Genomic DNA, 16,135 nt, shown 5'->3' on the forward strand with positions numbered 1-16,135 from the left:
AGTCAGTTAGTTAGACAGTGTTTTTGCGCAGGCCAGAACTTTTCCCACTAACGGAGCTCGGGATCTTGTTGTTATTTAGACTTTTATTTTTTTATTTTATGCTGGACTCCTGAGTATCTAGTACGGTGTGGCCGTACCTCACGTGTTATATAATTGAGAAGCTTTGAACCTTACGGACAGACTTGTTTTACATAGTAAGGTGCTAGAAAGGCACCTATGAACATTGTTATCGTAAAAGTCCCTGATCCAAAGTCCTGTTGGAGCAGCTGCTGTTAAAACGTAAATGTGTACACTAAGCACTAAACTGTCTGGGTCGTCTTCCTTGTCTGTGACTTCGTCTTATCCTGAGAACCCCCTCGGTACTCGGCTTACACGGGGAGGAAGGAGAAGCTAGAGACAGACAGCCACTCTGCTCCAAGTTCTCCTGAAATGGCAGTTACACTCCTTCATAGAACTTTATAAGCACCAACTGTCATCTCCTATCTCAGTAACGTAACAATCTGTCTTCACTGAATACACATTTTAACCGTGAACTGCAAATTTTTAGAATAAATGATCAGTCTTCAAAGAGGAAGAAGCAGATTTATCTAATTAGATATATAGCTGTAGGGAGGTGGACTGTCTTACCCTATTCCTACCACTGAAGACAACAATCGCGCTATGTGTATAGTGTCATTGCGGTTTTCCATGTAATGTGAATAGTGATGTGCGTCTTGTATAATGTGTTATGGTAATGTACATGTCAGTAATGTAAATTTTTAATGTATAATGTGAGTAGCGCATGGTAAGCACAGGATTAGATTAGGGATAAGATAAGTACTGTCTATATAGTAAGTGGTTTAGCCAAAGTATAGCGCATAGGATATGAGCAAAAGGTTTAGTCTATAGGATAGGACATAGTTAATAATAGAACTATCCCAGTGGTTGACTAGTGTTAATAAAAGGTGGGCACTTCCTAATAGTGCGGGAGATATAGAAGTGCAGTGACAAGTCCAAGTTCAAGTCCAGTGGGCTGCTAGGGTCAGCACATGTCTACTATTGGAGGCAGTGGGACGCTATGCTGGAATCCTGCGTGTACTCTGTCGTCGCACCCGGAGCACAAGGTGTGACATAGGGGCTGCCGGGCACATCATGTCCTTTGGCGTACAAGGGAATATGGACGGGGGCCCTCCAAGACGGAAGGTAATAGATCCTGGGTCCACTGCTGATCGGGAAAGGAGTTCCCTGGAGCTAACAGAGCCAGTAGGCGAAGGGATGCTCAAGGAGGAATGAATAGTAGGGCTGAAGTTGTGATGTGCTAAGAAAGTAAGGAATATGAATTGTTGTGCCCTATCCCATGTGTTACCACTTTATGAACTTGGACTGACCAGTTAACGTTTGCTTGTTGCAATGAATTGGTGTCCCCTGAATTGTGTGCGGTGGCTTCTGAGAATGGAGGCCTGGAGACCGCGGAGGCCTGCGGCCCATAAGTGAATGTGATGCACCCCACACCGGACAGCACATTGGGACTGGGACACAGTTTGTCTGTAAAGCGCCAGAGCGTAACCGGACAGAAGGCGGCAATGTAAAGTGTGCGAGAGCGGTAGTCATGACCAACTTTTTTTAAATTGACATTTAGTAAAGATTTCTGAAAAATAAATAAAACTAGGTTTACTTTTAAACAGTATTCATGTAAAAGCGGATGAGAATATGCTGCCCTATGTAAGGGAAAGATAATACATTGGCCACATAATTCTTGAATTCACAGTATTCACAAGGGAAGCAACTTTTTGCGGGGGCTGGCAGGGAAAGCACTTCTCTTATACATATTACAGGCTCAAACTATATGTCCAGTCTAATCATTTCCAATTACGGTATTTGTTTTTGCAGCGGTAAATGAATGTCACCCTGATGCAGAAGATGGATGCCAGCACTTCTGTGAACCTACTTATGGCCCTGACTTTGCTATTTGTTCCTGTGCATCTGGCTACAGGCTTGGTGAAGATGAAAAGTCATGTCATCCCACAGGCAAGCGAGAATAATACTGAAAATAAGATATTAGTATGTAATATTAGTATATAATACCTAGTATATGTGTAAAAACAAGGAAAAAAAAAGTAGATTATTGAAATTCAGTACAGTGCCCACGGAGGAGAGTAACCTGTATGCACATGTCGGCATGAGAAAAAAAATTGCTGCGTGCTGTGATTGGCAACATATCTCTGGTAACATGCACCCATACAAGTCTATGCATGCAAAACATCTGACTGCACTCAGATGTCATCCGAATGCACTGCAATTATTGCGGACGCCGGCATTGGAGAAGATGAAGAAATTACTTTCTCCGTCTCCTCCGCACCTGTGCTGCAATCTTCTCATGCGAGAGGAACGGAGCACAGTGCATTGACACTCGGCTCACGCTCGCAGCAAAGTTTGAGCAGAGTGTCATTAGCATATAAAATCTGATGCTATACACTAATGTGACCTCAGCCTAAGGCTATGTGCCCACGATGCAGAAATGCTCCGGAATTTTTCCTGAGCATTTCTGCATCTCCCTGGCAGAAAAATTGCATGCGGATTGTACATGCGGATTGTACATGCGTTTTTCCTGCCAGGGACATGCGGATGTGAAGCGTTCTTCACTGGCATTTCCACATGCAGGTTGTCAAGCGCTTTCCAAGCAATTTTAGCATCACTTGGAAAGTGCTTGTCAACTTGGTCACACTGTATAAATCCATGCAACCGGCATTGATTTATATACTGTGACCGAAAGAATGTTAAAAAATAAAAAAATAAATCTATACTTACCTTCCGATGGCCCCCGCAGTCTTGCTTCGCTCTGTCCTGGCTGCCGGCAGATCGCGGTACACTGAAGGACCTGCCGTCACATGACTATGACGTCAGCGCAGGTCCTTCAGTCCACCGCGATCTGCCGGCAAGTGAAGACAAAGAGACCAGGGGCCGTCAGAATGTAAGTATAATATATATTTTTTTTATTTTATTCTTTTTTTTTTACAGGTTCTATGGTACCCGGGTCCGGAGGAGAGTCTCCTCTCCTCCACACCCTGGTACCATCCGCACATTGAAACGCTTGGATTCCGCATGTACAGATGCAGTGATGCATAATCCATGCGTTCCAATGCAAGTCAATGGCGGCGAAAACGCAGCGCTTCCGCAAAATAATTGGTAGTGCTGCGTTTTTTTCCGCAATGATAATTCGCAGCGGAAATTTCCGCAGCATGTGCACAGCACATGCGGATTATCATTGGCGAACATGGCAGGCCTTCTACCATGCGTATTTGCCGCTGCTGAAACGCTTAAAAAACACTTTGTGGGCACACAGCCTTAAACTGAGTGTATAGGGTTTGTCTGAAGCCACTTGAAGACCTGTTCCTCATCACTACTCTTCTTTTTAAAAATGACCATTCAAAAAAAATGTCTTAGGCTGTGTGCCCACGATGCGTTTTTTAAGCGTTTCCGCAGCGGCAAAAACGCTTGGTAGAAGGCCTGCCATGTTCCCCAATGATAATCCGCATGTGCTGTGCACATGCTGCGGAAATTTCAGCTGCGGATTATCATTGCGGAAAAAACGCAGCACTACCAATTATTTTGCGGAAGCGCTGCGTTTTCACCGCCATTGACTTGCATTGGAACGCATGGATTACGCATCACTGCATCTATACATGCGGAATCCAAGCGTTTCAATGTGCGGATGGTACCCGGGTCTGGAGGAGAGGAGACTCTCTTCCAAACCCGGGTACCATAGAACCTGTAAAAAAAAGAATAAAATAAAAAAGGAGATTTTTATGTACTCACCGTAAAATCTCTTTCTCTTAGCCTCTAATTGGGGGACACAGGACCATGGGTGTTATGCTGCTGTCCACTAGGAGGTGACACTATGCTTAATCTGAAAAAGACTAACTGTGGCTCCTCCTCTGTAGTATACACCCCTGGACGGCGTCAGCCTTCTCCAGTTTTGTGCAAAAGCAGTAGGAGGAACGTAACATGGATAACATAACCATGCCTATAAGAAGGCAACTATGTACGAGCTAAAAAAAAAAACAATATGAGAACTCAACATAACAACGGCCCGGAACGGGCAACAGGGTGGGAGCTGTGTCCCCCAATTAGAGGCTAAGAGAAAGAGATTTTACGGTAAGTACACAAAAATCTCCTTTACTCTGTCGCCTCATTGGGGGACACAGGACCATGGGATGTCCCAAAGCAGTCCCTGGGTGGGAAGCAACGGACGAATATTGTGTAGACAGGCCCCTATAATTGGGGCACTGCCGCCTGCAGGATATGTCTACCCAGGCTCGCGTCTGCTGAGGACTGGGTATGAACCCTGTAATGTTTGGTAAATGTGTGTAGGCTAGTCCATGTGGCTGCCTTACACACTTGCTGCGCTGAGGCCTGGTGCCGAATGGCCCTGGAGGCCTCTACCGCACGTGTAGAGTGTGCCGTAATACCTGCTTGAAGAGGAGAATTTTTGAGGCGGTAGGCCTCTTGTATGGTGGATTTGATCCACCTGGCAAGGGTAGCTTTGGAAGCTGGTAGACCCTTGCGGAAGGAAGGATGGAACCGTACGGAGAACTACCTTGTCCTGGTAAAAAGCCAGGAAAGGGCGTCTGCAGGAGAGTGCTGTGAGTTCAGACACCCTGCGTAGCGAGGTGATTGCCACTAGGAAAACCACTTTCTGGGATAGAAGGCGGAGAGAGACTTCCCTAAGGGGTTCAAAAGGTGTTTCCTGCAATGCTGTCAGCACCAGGTTGAGATTCCACGTTTCTAGTGGTCGTCTGTAGGGGGGAACCAATCGGGAAACCCCCTGAAGAAATGTCATTACTTGCGGCCTGTTAGCAATGCGCCTCTGAAAAAGCACTGAGAGAGCTGACACCTGGCTCTTAAGGGAGGCCAGGGACAGTCTGGTCTCCAGACCCGATTGGAGAAAACCAAGTACCCTGGGGAGGGAATAAGGGAATGGGGTCTGGCCACGAGATTCGCACCAGGTAAAGAAGGCTTTCCAGGTACGGTAATAAATCTTTGCAGAGGTTGGCTTCCGTGCTCTGATCATGGTTCCAATGATGTCAGCCGAGAACCCTGACTGGGTTAAAACCCAGGTCTCAATGGCCATGCCGTCAAATTGAGGGCCCCTGAGTTCTGGTGGTAGAACGGGCCTTGTGACAGAAGATCCGGGCGGTCGAGAAGACGCCAGGGGACATCTGCTGTGAGCTGCACGATGTCGGCGTACCACGTACGTCTGGGCCAGTCTGGTGCGATTAAGATGGTTGGAACTCCCTCTTGCTTGATCTTCCTCACAACTCTGGATATCAGGGGGAGAGGTGGAAAAATGTACAGGAGCTGGAACTGGGTCCAGTCCTGGACCAGGGCGTCCGCTCCCAGGGCCCGCAGGTCGTGTGTCCTGGCCATGAAGTTGGAGACCTTGGCATTGAAGTGGGATGCCATTAGGTCCACGTCCGGAGTCCGCCAGCGATGGCAGATCTGGCGAAAAACTTTGGGATGGAGAGACCACTCTCCCGGGTCCATTCCTTGCCGGCTGAGGAAGTCTGCTTCCCAGTTGTCCACACCCAGAATGTGGACCGCCGAGAGAACCGAACCTGTGTCTTCCGCCCAGTGGAGAATGTGTGTCACTTCTCGCATCGCCTGGGCACTGCGGGTCCCCCCTTGGTGATTCACATATGCCACAGCCGTGGCATTGTCCGACTGTACTCTGATGTGAGAGGCTGCCAGTAAGTGATGGAAGGCTCTCAACGCCAGGAGAATGGCACGAATTTCCAAGATGTTGATGGGCATGGTCGCTTCTTCTGGGGACCACTTGCCCTGTGCTCTGTGGTGTAGGTGTACCGCACCCCAACCAGTCAGGCTCGCGTCGGTGGTCAGAACTTTCCATTGAGCCGTGAGAAAGGATTTCCCCTTTGTTAGTGAGGTTGGCTTGAGCCACCAGTGCAGGGACCTCCTGGTTGTCGACGTCAACTGGAACTCCCTGTCAAGAGAAAAAGGGTTCCTGTCCCATAACTTGAGGATGTTTAGTTGGAGAGGCCTGAGGTGAAGCTTGGCAAATGGGACCGCTTCTATTGCCGCCACCATCCTGCCAAGGACTCTCATGGCAAACCGGAGAGAACGAGGGGGTTTGCGAAGTAGGGTGCGGACTCCTAAACAGAGAGGCAGTGCTTTGTCCTTGGGAAGGAGTACTAGACCCTTGAGGGTGTTGAATAACATTCCCAGGAAGGTCAGAGACTGACTCGGGGTTGGTGATGACTTTTGTAGGTTGACTAACCAGCCCAGGTGACTCAGAATGTCTATTGTGATTGAGATGCTGAGTTCGCAGTCCTTGAAGGTGAAAGCCTTGATGAGGAGATCGTCCAGATATGGAACGACTATTATGCCCCTGGAGTGCAGGACGTCCATGGTGACTGCCATGACTTTGGTAAACACTCTGGGAGCTGTGGCGAGTCCGAACGGGAGAGCCACAAACTGGTAGTGTTCCTGGTTGATTGCGAACCTGAGAAATCTCTGATGGGCGGGCACAATTGGTATATGCAGGTATGCGTCTTGAATGTCTATGGAGGCGAGAAATTCTCCTTTCTCCATGGACGCAATGATGGACCAAAGGGACTCCATGCGAAAATTACGTACCCGTACATAATTGTTGAGCTGTTTTAGGTCCAGTATGGGCCGTAAGCTGCCTCCTTTTTTGGGGACTACAAATAAATGTGAGTAAAACCCTTGGAAGCGCTCGGCCGTGGGGACCGGTACTATGACTCCTGCTTGAAGAAGCGAGGAGACCGCGTGGTGGAAGGCAAGAGCCTTGTCTGGCGGTTTTGGGGGAACAGACAGAAAGAATCTGTTTGGTGGGTTGGACGTGAACTCTATTTTGTATCCTGAAGACATTAGTTCCCTGACTCACCTGTCTTCTGTAATAGGCAGCCAGACTTGGTGAACGAGCGAAAGACGGCCGCCTACAGGTGGGGTGTCTTCCAGAGTCCGTGAGTCATGATGAGGAGGAAATGCGAGATTTTCCCCTTTTAAATTTTGACTGGCCTGCCCTTGAATGCCAGGTCTTGTCCGACTTTTGCGTCGACCGAGTGTTGTCCCTGCATGGAGCGCGGTTGTTATTTTGTGCTGGTCGCGAGACGGACCAGCCGGAATCGTGCTTGATTGCGCTTTTTGTAAGTGAGTTTGGGCTTCAGTTGGGGGAGAGAGGTACTCTTACCCCCGGTGGCGTTGGATATCATTGTGTCCAACTGTTCACCAAAAGCCGACCACTGAGGTATGGGAGGTGTGTGAGGGACTTCTTTGAGGCTGCATCTGCTTTCCATTCCCGCAGCCAGAGGATACGCCGAATCGTGATGGCGTTTGATGCTATCCACGCTGCACCCCTTGCAGAATACAGAGCTGCATGGAGCATGTAATCTGCTACAACTGCTATTTTGGCCGCTTGGTCCGACAGTTCAGGGGTAGATGCTTGTAGGCCAGTTTCTAAATTTTTGGCTCAGGCCAAGATGGCCTTGGCAGCCCAAACCGAGGTGAACGCGGGAGCCAGGGAGGCCCCTGCGGCCTCGAAAATTGAATGAGCCATGCGTTCCACCTGCCGGTCTGCTGTGTCCCTGAGGGTTGAGCTATCTGGCAGTGAAAGGAGTGTCTGTGCTGCTAGTCTGGAGACTGGGGGATCCACCTCAGGTGGATCTGTCCACTGTTTGGTGACCTCCTGTGGGAAGGGGTACCGCGCCTCCAGATATTTGCGATTAGTAAATTTTTCACAGGTTGTGAGAACTGCTTTTTAAGGATCGCTTTAAACTCTGGGTGGTCAAAGAAGACCTTAGGCGGTTTCAGGACTCCATCAAAGGAAATCTTATGTCCTGGTGTCTCCAGGGGTGGGTCGGAGATGTCCAGCACCCGATGGATGGATGAGATTAGATCATCAACTAGCACTGTATTGCCAGGGGGGATAGGGATTAGGGACCCTTCGGTTTCCTTGTCTGAGTCGGAATCACAGATGTCTTCCGAATCCGGTGTATCACTAAGGCGTCTCCTGCTGGGAGAACCGGAGCGGAGGCCTTCTCTGGTCAGGGATGGCTGTGGGGATCTGCATTGTCTGTCCCTGTCAGGTGACGGTCTAGATGAGCTGGGAGTACGGTGTCTCTCACTGGAAGGGGACGACCGTGTGGTATGGGATGACGCAGATGAACGTGACCTGTGGGTCCGCTTGCGTCCTGACCTAGACGTGGATGTGCCCGTGCCATCATGTCCCCGAGTGGAACTCTCCCTTTGCTGAGTAGTGTTCATAGCCGAGGCATGACTCTGCAGAGCCTGAAGCAATGTGGATGTGAGGTTATCTATAGACTGCGTCATAGATTGCGACATCTGAGTGACCCATTCCGGTGTGGTATTAGGCACCGAAGTATTGGCAAGGGCTTCATGGGGCTCTGGCACAGCAGTCTGCATGCAGTCCTGGCAATGTGGATACGTGCTGCCACTGGGGAGAGTATTACTGCAGGCTGTACAGAGTGCATAATAGCAGTCCTGCCTGATTCTCTTGGACCTCGAGCTCGGCATAGTATACAGGGGTGGCTATGCAGAGGGGGCCAGCAATGCAGAGAAGCTTATAGGATTCACAGCCGAGTGAGAGACTCCAGCTGTGATCTTACCCCACCAGTGTGCCTCTTAAGTCCAGCGCCGCAGATCCACAATCCTGTGCCCCCCGGAGACTGGCAGGCCTGGTCTGTATGTGCCGACCGGTAGCTGCAGGGTTAATGTTCATGTAGCAGATAATGGCCGCCGGAGTGTGGAGAAGAAGGGGGGCGGAGAGCTGAAAAGGGCGGTATTATTGCTGAAAAACGCGCCCTTTCAGTCTGTCTCCGCCCCTTCAATGACACTGTAGAGTGTCATCTTCGTCATCTGGGGGGCGGGCCGGGGGGCGGAGAATGGGCGGCGGCTTCGGCTAGGCTGGAGCCGCGGTGTAAATTTATAGCCGATGCCCAAAAGGGCTCTAGGCCGGCGCGGAAGTCCGGGTTGGGGTGCCGGATCTGAACCGGACCCCCCCGGATTTAACGGCAGTAATGGCGGTGGGGGTATTAGTGTAAGGGGGGGGCCCTTGAAGGGTCCCCCTGATGCACCATAGCGCTGGTGCCAGCAAAGAGACAGGGCTGGGAAGGCCTGTGTCTATGTATGCCATGTCTGCCTTGCACTCTCCCCCGGCCCCAACAGGAGTCCGCAGCAGGGCTGGGATTCCTGAACTCGGTGCAGAGTGTCAGCTACTGGGAGCTGCTGATGCCTGCACAGGCCCTACCTGAGGCGTCTCAACCTAATACCCCCCCGAGGGGGATTAGGGAGGGTGCTGCTGTCACCATCAGGGGGCTGTTATCCTCGCCTCGACCTCAACCCAGAGACCAAAAGGAATTGGGGAAGGAGGGTGGTCTCGACTTCGAACCAGCACCCGAGGGGCTGGGGAAGGAGCGACATGGTAAGTAGACATCTGGACTTCAACTGTGCACCCCATAAAAGGGGGCAGAGGAAGGAGCCATGCCGGGAGTCTCGCAGACCCACTTATCTTCAACTGTAATTCTGTCGGAAAAAAATCGGAAAAAAGAAAAAAATCGGGAGTAAAAATCTTTAGGTGTGCCTCCTATGCGACACTAAGCAAAAACTGGAGAAGGCTGACGCCGTCCAGGGGTGTATACTGCAGAGGAGGAGCCACAGTTAATCTTTTTCAGATTAAGCATAGTGTCGCCTTCTAGTGGACAGCAGCATAACACCCATGGTCCGGTGTCCCCCAATGAGGCAACAGAATAAATAAATATTATATTTACCTTCTGATGGCCCACGGTGCGATTGTCTTCGCTTGCCGGCAGATTGCGGTGGACTGAAGGACCTGCGCTGACGTCATTTAGTCATGTGACGGCAGGTCTTTCAGTGTACCGCAAGCTGCTGGCAAACCAGGACGGATCGAATAAAGACTCCGGGGGCCATCAGAAGGTAAGTATAATATTTATTTTTTAACATTTTTTCGGTCACACTATATAAATCCATGCCATTTGCATGGATTTATATAGTGTGACCAAGTTGTCAAGCACTTTCCAAGTGATGCTAAAATCGCTTGGAAAGCGCTTGTCAACCCCCATGCGGAAATGCATGTGAAGAACGCTTCACATCCAGTTGTCCATGGCAGGAAAAACGCATGTACAATCATCATGCGTTTTTTCTGCCAGGGGAGATGCAGAAACGCTCAGGAAAAATCCGGAGCATTTCTGCATCGTGGGCACATAGCCTTACAACACTCAGTCCAATTCACGGAAATACAACATTGCTAAATTATAACATAGTGCAATGGAAAGTGATCAGTCATTGGAATAATATTTTGCTCTTGTTTTGTGCCTGTATTGACAGATCCCTATGCTTGTGGACAATTGGTAAATGATGAGAAAACTATATTGCCAGGTATCGAGAGCAACATCACCAATCCTTTACCCTGGCAGGTAAAGTTTAAAGTAGCACTGCAGGTTTTTTCTTTAACTAAAATCTATCACTAGTCCCCATTTGATATAATTCAGCTAAAATAGCTTCACGTAGTTGTTCCTATCTGAAATGTAATAGTATACTTGTCTTCAGCTAGGTCATATGATGAAATGGTCATCCCTTAATATATAAATGGCTTTATGTTCCCTTCAGAGGGTCACATTTTTAATTACTAGAACTTCCTGTGTAATGAAGGGGGAACAGAAACTTCTATCACAATTAATGATGATTATTACGCAGCTAGTGTCACCGAGTTATAATGTTGGAGATCACAGTTCAGCCTCCCTCACGGTCTATTAATAATCTATTAGCTTACTTAGGAGAATAAAGAGGAGAGGATAATCACACTGTTACCACAGTAGATGGTACTAGCTCTAACTGTCCATGTGATGCAGTGTTGAAGCATCATGGGATTGATAGCATAAAGGAGATCTGAATTCCAAGATGCAGTTTGAAGAGAAGAAAGGGATTGAAATGCATGGAAGTAAGTATACTATATAAAAGAAGTGCGTGTGACAGTTGAGGGTGCAAAGACAAAAAAAAACTAAATCCAGGGTGCTTCTTTACTGAAACATTATTAAATCTTATTAATTATGATCAGAACTTTTCTAAAAAACATTATTGGTATTTCAGAATAACAAGAACCTGTCACACTTGTTTTTTAGGTTATCATTAGGACTAAAAAACATAACCACAAAATCATTACAATGTAAGAACTTACCCCAAATTCTAATTCTCTAAGAAGGGTAATTTCTTTCCAGGTACTACTATTAGATTCAGAAGGGACTCCTTTCTGCAATGGGGTCATACTTAACCAGTCTTTGGTACTTACAACCGCAAAGTGCAGCAGTCAGCAGGATCCAATTTTCATCCTTGCAGGTAAGGGACAAACTTAATTGCTCGGAAGGGTTTAGTCCTTTCATTATGCAGGATTTTGAGGCTATTTATGCAGTAAAACAATTATTTCATGTTTTTAACTCTTTATAAGAATATACTTCTTTGTATCTAATAAGTAAAGTAGCACTCTGCAACGCTAAGTATGCGAACATGAAGAAACGCCTTATCGCGGCTACCAGGTACACATGAATTGGCCAATTTATGCGCTAAGATTTCTCAGTTATTTCTATTTTCTACAGCAGTAATGCTATTCATATTTCATATGTTTCATGTTTGCATACAGTACAGACCAAAAGTTTGGACACACCTTCTCATTTAAAGATTTTTCTGTATTTTTATGACTATGAAAATTGCACATTCACACTGAAGGCATCAAAACTATGAATTAACACATGTGGAATTATATACTTAACAAAAAAGTGTGAAACAACTGAAAATATGTCTTATATTCTAGGTTCTTCAAAGTAGCCACCTTTTGCTTTGATGACTGCTTTGCACACTCTTGGCATTCTCTTGATGAGCTTCAAGAGGTAGTGACCAGAAATGGTCTTCCAACAATCTTGAAGGAGTTCCCAGAGATGCTTAGCACTTGTTGGCCCTTTTGACTTCACTCTGCGGTCCAGCTCATCCCAAACCATCTTGATTGGGTTCAGGTCTGGTGACTGTGCAGGCCAGGTCATCTGGCGTAGCACCCCATCACTCTCCTTCTTGGTCACATAGTCCTTACACAGCCTGGAGGTGTGTTTGGGGTCATTGCCTGTTGAAAAATAAATGATGGTCCAACTAAACGCAAACCGGAAGGAATAGCATGCTGCTGCAAGATGCTGTGGTAGCCATGCTGGTTCAGTATGCCTTCAATTTTGAATAAATCCCCAACAGTGTCACCAGCAAAGCACCCCCACACCATCACACCTCCTCCTCCATGCTTCACGGTGGGAACTAGACATGTAGAGTCCATCCATTCACCTTTTCTGCGTCGCACAAAGACACGGTGGTTGGAACCAAAGATCTCAAATTTGGACTCATCAGACCAAAGCACAGATTTCCACTGGTCTAATGTCCATTCTTTGTGTTCTTTAGCCCAAACAAATCTCTTCTGCTTGTTGCCTGTTCTTAGACGTGGTTTCCTAGCAGCTATATTACCATGAAGGCCTGCTGAACAAAGTCTCCTCTTAACAGTTGTTGAAGAGATGTGTCTGCTGCTAGAAGTCTGTGTGGCATTGACCTGGTCTCTAATCTGAGCTGCTGTTAACCTGCGATTTCTGAGGCTCGTGACTCTGATAAACTTATCCTCAGAAGCAGAGGTGACTCTTGGTCTTCCTTTTCTGGGGCGGTGCTCATGTGTGCCAGTTTCTTTGTAGCACTTGATGGTTTTTGCAACTGCAATTGGGGACACTTTCAAAGTTTTCCCAATTTTTCGCACTGACTGACCTTAATTTCTTAAAGTAATGATGGCCACTTGTTTTTCTTTACTTAGCTGCTTTATTCTTGCCATAATACAAATTCTAACAGTCTATTCAGTAGGACTATCAGCTGTGTATCCACCAGACTTCTGCACAACACAACTGATGGTCCCAACCCCATTTATAAGGCAATAAATCCCACTTATTAAACCTGACAGGGCACACCTGTGAAGTGAAAACCATTTCCGGTGACTACCTCTTGAAGCTCATCAAGAGAATGCCAAGAGTGTGCAAAGCAGTCATCAAAGCAAAAGGTGGCTACTTTGAAGAACCTAGAATATAAGGCACAGTTTCAGTTGTTTCACACTTTTTTGTTAAGTATATAATTCCACATGTGTTAATTCATAGTTTTGATGCCTTCAGTGTGAATGTACAATTTTCATAGTTATGAAAATACAGAAAAATCTTTAAATGAGAAGGTGTGTCCAAACTTTTGGTCTGTACTGTACCTAGCATTGCAGAGTGCTACTTTACTTATTAGTTGTATATGGAGGTAGCTGCTTCTAGTAAGCACCTGCACACACCTATTTCTTGTCTTGGATGTGACGGTCAGTTTTTTTCTGTTTATACTTCTTTGTATAACCTGTGTCTAATTCTACAGGAAACAAGGGCACTGAGAAGATGCAGGAGATCAAGGTGGCGAGCCATCGTATCCACACAAAATACTCGAAGGACACAATAGACAATGACATTGCTCTCCTTAAACTGGAGGAAGGTATCAAGTTTAGTAAACATATTCTACCCATCTGCATCCCCCAGAAAGACTTTGCCGAGAGCGTGCTGATTCCACGTGTCCCAGGTACAGTAGGTGGCTGGACGCTAAACGCAGAATATATGGAAATAATGCCCGTTCAATTTTCTGTAGCAGAAACTAATAAAGAAACTTGTGAATCTGCTTTCAATGCAACACAAACGAACCGAATGTTCTGTGCCACATCAAACAGGAACATAGACCATGCACTGGTTGGCGGAAGCCATTTGGCTATCGAACACAATGGCGCATGGTTCTTGACCGGGATTATGGGATCCATAAATCAGGAAGCCTGGAACCCAAATGTGTTTACATTTACCAAAATATCCAGGTATATCATGTGGTTGAGGCAGAATAGTAGTTAATATTGTACTGGGCTTTTAATGCAAATGCTAATATATATTGACCATTTTCAAGTATTGTATTATATACATTTACTATCCTTAATGTTTGCTCTTCATAGAATATCATTTAACATGCCAAAAAGCTGAAAAATTATATGTAAATCAAATTATTGTGGAAATGGACACCAGGTCTCAAGATTGATTTTGCTTATTTTGGGAGAATGGGACAATATTGGCAGACGATCTGTACCGACAGTTTCCGAGATCTGAATCCAGTATTAGTTATTACTATTGAAAAAAAAATCTTTTAAAAAGATTTTTTTATTTTAAAGAAGACCCATTACCACCACAGATATTAATTTTAATAAATACTTGTATTTGCTTCAAAATAACAATTGTGGCTCATCTGTTGTTAGATCTGTGCTGTACAGTTGCTCGGTTAGTCACCTTGAAAAGCTGCTAAATCTTTGCGCATCTCGAAGTTGCGGCAACTTTTAGCAATTTCACACTATTCTTGGCAAAATCCATCAAAGTGGGTGGAGTATGGATGGGACAGGGCGTGTTGAAGCCAGCATGGTGAATTCTTCAAAAGTTACGGGACTGGGTTACATTTCTGGTGGGGCGCACACCAGTGATAAGATGTGCCTAAATCATTAAAGGGAACCTGTCACCGCCAGAAAACCCTATTTATTTGTAGATATAGGATTAATGCTACCTTAGTGAAAGTCCGGCTACTGGGAGGAAATGAACTTCTATGTTGTAAGCACCGGCTGTAATCATGCCCCGAGACAGTATAGAGAGTGGTGACTGTAGCCCCTCTGTTCACGCCCCCATGGCTCTAACTAGGCGTTTGCCAGGAGGGAGTAACTTAATTTATTGCTGGTAGCCGGACTCTCAGTAAGGTGACCGGACAGCATTGTGATGATATGTACCTGTAGATTAACCCTATATCTGCAGGTACATAGCACTTTCTAAGGTGACAGGTCCCCCTTAAATGTCTTGCGCCTCTTAATATATTAGACACATCTTACTCCTGCACGCCTTCTCTTTAAGTGCATTCATGCAGAGGTTTGGTATATTTCTAGTGTGATTGTGTGGGTAATTTTAAGGGTATGTGCACACGATGCAGAAATGCTCAGGATTTTTTCCTGAGCGTTTCTGCATCTCTCTGGCAGGAAAAAACGCATGCGGATTGTACATGCGGTTTCCTGCCAGGGACATGCGGAAATGAAGCGGTCTTCACTTTCATTTCCGCATGCGGGTTGACAAGCGCTTCCCAAGTGATTTTAGCATCACTTGGAAAGTGCTTGTCAACTTCACACTATATAAATCCATGCAACCGGCATGGATTTATATAGTGTGTGATGTCAAAAAATAAAAAATAAATCTATACGTTACCATCTGATGGCCCCCGGTGTCCTGCTTCATCGGTCCCGGCTGCCGGCAGTGAAGACTGTAGGACCTTCCGACGTCAGCGTCACGTGACCCGTCACATGACTCTGACGTCAGCGAAGGTCCTTCATTCAACCGCGAAGTGCGCGGGAAGCCGGCAGGACGCAGCGCGGGCCGTCAGAAGGTGAGAATATATATATTTTTTATTTTATTCTTTTTTTTTTAATGGTACCTGGGTCTGGATGAGAGTCCTCTCATCCACACCCGGGTACCATCCGCACATTAGACCGCATGAAAAGCGCATCAACATATACAGTGATGCGGATTCCATGCGGTCTAATGCAAGTCAATGGCGGCAAAAGAGCAGCGTTTCCGCAAAATTAATTGACATGCTGCGGATTTTTGACCGCAGCGTTTACACTGCGGAAAAATCCGCATCATGGGCACAGCACATGCGGATTTCCATTGGGGAACATTGCTGCCCTTCTACCATGCGTTTTTCATGCGTTTCCGCGGCGTTTACGCAACTGCAAAAACGCCGCGGAAACGCATGAAAAACGCATCGTGTGAACTCAGCCTATGAGTATGTGCACATGACATCTTCTCCAGGCAGGCAAGGTTTCCAACCAGAAACCGCTTCAGGAATCGCTGGTTTTCATTACTGAAGCGTCGTCTTTTTTGGCTTTTTTTTTACCGTTTCCGGAGCATTTTTCCATAGTTTTGCTCGACTGCGGTTTCTTCTTTAATTTTTGGGGTATTTATTTTATTTTTTTTAA

At 46.6% G+C, this 16,135-nt stretch overlaps 1 protein-coding gene across 1 annotated transcript in view; it reads left to right on the plus strand.

The window, feature by feature from the left end:
- Positions 1-14,362, plus strand: part of PROZ (protein Z, vitamin K dependent plasma glycoprotein) — a 46,403-nt gene extending 32,041 nt beyond the window's left edge. The window contains exons 5-8 of the mRNA XM_073664407.1: positions 1,870-2,007; positions 10,384-10,472; positions 11,274-11,391; positions 13,474-14,362. Of these exons, the coding sequence (XP_073520508.1) occupies positions 1,870-2,007; positions 10,384-10,472; positions 11,274-11,391; positions 13,474-13,988 (860 nt within the window). The 3' untranslated portion in view covers positions 13,989-14,362. The remainder of the gene's footprint in view (positions 1-1,869; positions 2,008-10,383; positions 10,473-11,273; positions 11,392-13,473) is intronic.
- The last annotated feature ends 1,773 nt before the right edge of the window (positions 14,363-16,135 follow it).

The sequence above is a fragment of the Phyllobates terribilis genome, unplaced genomic scaffold, assembly GCF_046119375.1.
Source record: "Phyllobates terribilis strain yellow unplaced genomic scaffold, ASM4611937v1 Scaffold_2__4_contigs__length_985480577, whole genome shotgun sequence".
NCBI lineage: Eukaryota > Metazoa > Chordata > Amphibia > Anura > Dendrobatidae > Phyllobates > Phyllobates terribilis.